We start from the raw sequence: 5,553 nt of genomic DNA, 5'->3' as shown, positions 1-5,553 counted from the left end.
GTGTGTGTGTGTGTGCATGTGTGTGTGTGTCCAGCTCAGCCCACCAGGGGGCGGGGCTGGCTGGCATGTGGTGCTGGGGGATTGAACCGTGGTCCCCGTGCTTTGCGAAGCTTGTTCTAAGTAGGTGCTTTAGACCACTGTGCCATCTCACCAGCCCGTAAAAAAAATTATATTCTCCCCCCCCTCTCTCTCTGTCTCTGTCTCTCTCTTTACTTCTACTTCTGTCTTTCCAGTACTAGAGACTAAACCCAAGGTCTTTACACTGAGCTCCATCCTCAGTGCTATTCCTCCCTGCCACCCAACCCTAACACAGCGTGTCACTAAGTCACTCAGTTGCCCAGTCTGGGTTCCAATTTTCTTTTTTTAATCATTTATTTATTTGGTACAGGGTCCTGCTATGCAACTTGGATTCATAGTGATCTTCTTGTCTCAGCGGGGGCCTGCCCCTTAGTTCAGTTCTTTAAGTGGCTGCTTCAACAAAGCAGTCAGGCTCAGGCTGCTGTGGTTTGATCCTCAGAACTCAAGCCAGCCAAACTTGCCCTGAAGGCATTCTGAGCCAGCCCAAAAAAAACCCAAAAAACAAAAAACAAAAAGCTTCTTGTCTCAGCATCCCCAGTGCCGGGATTATAGGTGTTTTGCCACCATGCCTGGTTTCCGTGGCTGGTACAGTACATCCGGAGTTCCAGGGCTGGCACAGCATTTGGTACTGGGGATCAAACCTGTGTCCTTGCACTTAACAGGCAGGCACTTAGATTGCTGAGCTATCTCCCCAGCACCAGGCTCCACTTTTCAATCTTCCTTTCTTACCTTGAGAGAGTCCTGGAATTACAAATGTGTGCCACCACACATGGCTAGCAACTGCCCTCAGGTATATACTCAAAAGAAGTAAAAACTGGAATGAGCATGGTGGTGCACACCTGTAACCCTAGCACTTTGAGGCTGAGGCAAGAGGATCCTGGTGAGTTCAAGGCCAGTTTGGGTAACACAGTTTAAAAGACAGCTTGAATCAGTAGAGAAAAATTTATTAAGCACTTACGCAAAAGACACTACAAGGAATTTTTTTTTTAATAAGGAATTTTTGTTAAAATGGGCTATTGCTTATTGTATCAACCAGCCTGGGTTTTTATTTTGCTTTGTTTTTTTGAGACAGGGTCTTACTATATAGTTCAGGCTGATCTTGAACTCAATATGGAGAGTTTTGGCTGGCTTTTAAACTCTCAATCATCCTGCCTCAATCTCCAGAATTACAGGTGTGGACTTCCACCTAGAGCTAACCCATCCTGTTTTTTTGTGTGTGTGTGTGTGTGTGTGCGTGTGTGTGTGTGTGTGTGTGTGTGTGTGTGTTTTAGGGAAGGGTCTACAGGGTGTTCAGGGTCTCACTACTAGATCGGACTTGTAGCGATCCACCTGTTTACTCCTAAGTGCTGGGATTATAGGTGTGCACCACCATGCCGTCTCAATTGCCATCTCAGTGAGCCCCAGGGGCAGGGCCAACACAGCAGGCCTAGGGATCAAACCTCTGGCCTCTGTGCCTGCTTGCAGGCACTTTAATCCAGAGCTATTTGGCCAGCCCCCTACTGTTGTTATTATTATTATTATTATCATCATCACTATAACTACTATCACAATATGTCAGTACTGGAGACTGAACTCAAGGCCTTCACACTGGAGCTACAACCACAGCCCTCTTTTATTTTTTATTTTGAGCCAGTGTCTCCCTAAATTACTAAGTTCCTCAGACCAGGCTCAAACTTGGAATCTTCCTCCCTCACCCTCCCAAAGTGCTAGAATTAAGGGTGTGCACCACAATGCCCCCCCACACTGGTTTGTGAGTTGTTTTTTTGTTTGTTTGTTTGTTTTTTCCCTAATGTATGTGGTACAGAATCTCACTTATGCAGCTCAGACTTGTAGTGATCCTCCTGTTTTCAGCCTCCTCAGTACTGGGATTACAGGCCTGTGCCACCAGACCTCGTCTCTGTGATTGGCTCAGGGAGTTCTGGGGACAGGACCGGTGCTGTGGTGCTGGGGGTCGAACTGAACCCTGGTACCATACTTGCCTAAGCAGGCGCTTAGTCTGTTGAGCTATCTTGCAGGCCAAAATATTTTTCTTTCTTCTTTTTCCTGAACCAGGGATCAAACTTGGAACCTTGCATTTGCCAGGCAGGCACTTGTGCTGGTGAGCTATCTTTCTGGCCCTTTCGTGAGAGATTTTTTTTTCCTTTTCTTCTTCTTCTTCTTTTCTTTGGAGGCCTGAAGATGCCTTCAGGGCATTTCTGGTTTGGTTTGAGTATCTGGGTTCAAAGCACAGCATCTTGAGCCTCAGTGCTTTGTTTAAGCAGGCACTTAAACAACTGAGCTAATGGGCAGGCCCCCTTTTTTTCTTAAACCTTTCTTTCTTTCTTTCTTTCTTTCTTTCTTTCTTTCTTTCTTTCTTTCTTTCATCTTTCTTTCTTTTTTTTGTATTTTAGGGAAGGGTCTACAGGGTGTTCAGGGTCTCACTACTAGATGGACTCATAGTGATTTGCCTGTTTACAGCCTCCCAAGAGCTGGGATTACAGTCCTGTGCCATCATACCCAGTCTTTTTTTGTGGGATTTTTTGAGACAGGGTCTCACTATGTAGTTCAGGCTGTCCTTGAACTCACGGTGATCTTCCTGCTTCAGTCTTCCCCATGCTTCTGGGACTACAAATGTGTACTACCATGCCTGGCTTGTTCTATTTTTAAAAATTAGAAACCATGAGAAATAAACATAAGAAAATAAGTAATAAATATTTATGGGGCCAGGGAGATGGCTCAGTAGAATAGGCACTTGCCTGGTAAGCGCAACAGCCTGAGTTCAATCCTTGGTTCCAGAAAAAAAAAAAAAGTTTATAAGTATCAGAAATATACATTTCAGGGATATAACTCCGTGGCATAAATGCATGCCTGGCTAGCACAAGGTTCCGAGTTCAATACTCGGTACCACAAAAAAAGAGAAGAAAATAAAAGAAATATATATTTCTAAAAATGCTTATTTATTTATTTATTTGCAGTACTGAGGATTGAACTCAGGATCCTGCACTTGTCAGGCTGGTGCTTATTCTACTGAGCTATCTCCCCAGCCCTAAAAATGCTTATTTTATTTATTTATTTATTTATTTTTGTGGAACTGGAGATTGAACTCAGGCCCTTGAGTTTGCCAGGGAAGTGCTTGTTACACTGAGCCATCTCTCCAGCCCCAAAAATGTTTATTTTAAAAAGGTTCCCAATAGTATTGTTTCAAAAAACACAATGTTCTAAACATGAAAACTACAGACAGTTTTCTTTAGTGAGAATAAAATCATTTCTTACAAAAGGATCTGCTGGTTTTTGCTTACAAAGCTCTGTGAGTCCTTCAAGCAGAGTTGGTATCACATATAAATTTAAATAGTCCTTGGCAGCTTGTCCAACTGGAATGGGCTCAACAATCACTACAAATACAATACATCTTCATTAAAGGAAACATAAGAGATAAAATATTATTATATTATATTATTATAAAGGATGCCTTAAGGAATTTGTAATATGAGGGCTGGCAAGAGAGCTGAGCAATCTAAAGTGCCTGCTTAGGCAAGCTTAGGCAAGTGCAGGGACTGCAGTTCAACCCCCAGCACCACATGCAGTACCAGCCCTGCCCCAGGGCGGGCTAAGCCAGCAAAAAAGAAAAGAAAAGTCTGTAATACAATACTTATTTTTTCTTTTTTTCTCTTCATTTGTACATAATAAAATTCACACATTTTAAGGTGTTTACTGAATTCTGATAATTATTTACAATAATATAACCATCTGGGCTGGTGAGATGGCTCAGTGGTCTAAAGCACCTACTTGGAATAAGCTTAGTAAAGCACAGGGACCGCGGTTCAATCCCCCAGCACCACATGCCAGTCAGCCCCGCCCCCTGGTGGGCTGAGCTGGCCACACACACACACACACACACACACACACACACAAAATTTAAAAAGAATAAAAAGAATTTTAAAAAACATATAACCATCACTACAACATATAGAATAACTGCTCAGCAACCTTACTAATTGCCCCATGCAGTTAATCTCTGACTACCTCTACTCCACCTGTTAGTCAATTACTGATTCTTTTTTTGGTTTTTTTGGTACTGGGCATTGACCACAGGGCCTCCTCTTCCCCCTCATCTTCTTTTTAAAAAGTCTTTAGCCTTTTAAAAATTTTTTTATCTTGAGACAGTGTCTCACTAAATTGTTCATGCAGGGCTCAAACTCTGCCTCAGCTTCTCAAAGTAGATGATCATATGCTACACTTTATTTATTTATTTATTTTTGCTCTGAATGCCCTCAGGGGTGGTTTGGTGGGCTGGAGTGTTGTGGGGATCGAACTACACAGCTTTGTGGAAGCAGCCACTTAAACAACTGAGCTAAGGCCAGTCCCCAAGAGAAAGAGTCGGGACGGGGGCCCGAACCAGCGACCTTGCGCTCCACAGCCAGGCGCAGAGACCACCGCGCCAGGTCGCTGCCCTGCCACACTTTATTTTTATTTATTTATTTATTTTTTGGTGGAACCAGGGATTGAACTCAGTCCCTTGCGCTTGCCAGGGAAGCACTTATTCTACTGAGCCATCTCCCTGGTCCCCACACTTGATTTTTAAAATAAACAATAATTATTCAAGCCACACATGGTGGTGCACACTTATAATCCCAGCATTTGGGAGACTGAGACAGGAGGATAGCTGTGAGTTCAAGGCCAACCTTAATGAGATATAATGAGATCTTGTTTCAAAAAACCAAACCACCTCATTCATTCATTTTGAGACAGGGTCTTACCGTGTTGCCGTGCTGCTTTTGGATTCCTGAGTCCAAGAAACCCTCTTGTCATAGCCCCTTGAACTTCTGGGACCATACATGTGTGACACAACTGTTTGGCCTTCTGTCACTACAGTTCCCTAGCATTTTACATAAATAGCTTCTATATTGGACAGGATATTCTGTCTGCATCTTGTACTATGGATAACTGCTAAGAAGATAACAATGTACAATGTGTTGACTGTTGAAACTGTCCTATTAATCAGTTTTGAAACTGTCTCATTGATAATTGTTTCTCAATAAAATAAAATTTAAAAAAAGAAAATAGAAGAGAAATTCAGTAAGTCATCTGATGCTTAAAAAAAAAATGCCTTCTATAATGTTTTAGGGGGTTGTTTGAGACAGGGCCTCACTATATAGTACACACTGGTTTTTAACTCATTTATGTAGCCCAGGCTGGCCTCAAACTCACTGTGATCCTCCTGCCTCAGCCTCCTGAGTGCTATGATTATAAGCCCATGTCACCACACCTGTCTTGTTTGCAAGGAAAGGAGTAGGGGTGGCTCATACCTGTAATCCAAACTACTATGGAGGCTGAAGCAGGAGGATCAGAACTTCAAGGTCAGCCTGGGCAAGTTAGAAGATCTTGTCTTAAAATTAAAAAAAAAAAAAAAAAGGATAAAGGTATATAGCTCAGGGCCAGCCTGGGCTACACAGTTCAAAGCCAACCTGAACTACATGGCAAAACATTGTCTCAAAA

The 5,553-nt window shown here is 42.8% G+C and overlaps 1 protein-coding gene across 2 annotated transcripts in view; it reads right to left on the bottom strand.

The window, feature by feature from the left end:
* Nme5 (NME/NM23 family member 5) overlaps positions 1 to 5,553 on the bottom strand; it is an 83,578-nt gene that overhangs the window by 20,229 nt on the left and 57,796 nt on the right. For both annotated transcript variants that reach the window (XM_023703379.1, XM_023703378.1), the window contains exon 5: positions 3,331 to 3,449. In XM_023703379.1, the coding sequence (XP_023559147.1) occupies positions 3,331 to 3,449 (119 nt within the window). The remainder of the gene's footprint in view (positions 1 to 3,330; positions 3,450 to 5,553) is intronic.

The sequence above is a fragment of the Octodon degus genome, unplaced genomic scaffold (genome assembly GCF_000260255.1).
Source record: "Octodon degus isolate 3935 unplaced genomic scaffold, OctDeg1.0 scaffold00169, whole genome shotgun sequence".
In the NCBI taxonomy this organism is placed as follows: domain Eukaryota; kingdom Metazoa; phylum Chordata; class Mammalia; order Rodentia; family Octodontidae; genus Octodon; species Octodon degus.
The sequence above is the reverse complement of the archived record's forward strand: the minus strand, read 5'-3'. Positions and strand labels throughout refer to the sequence as shown.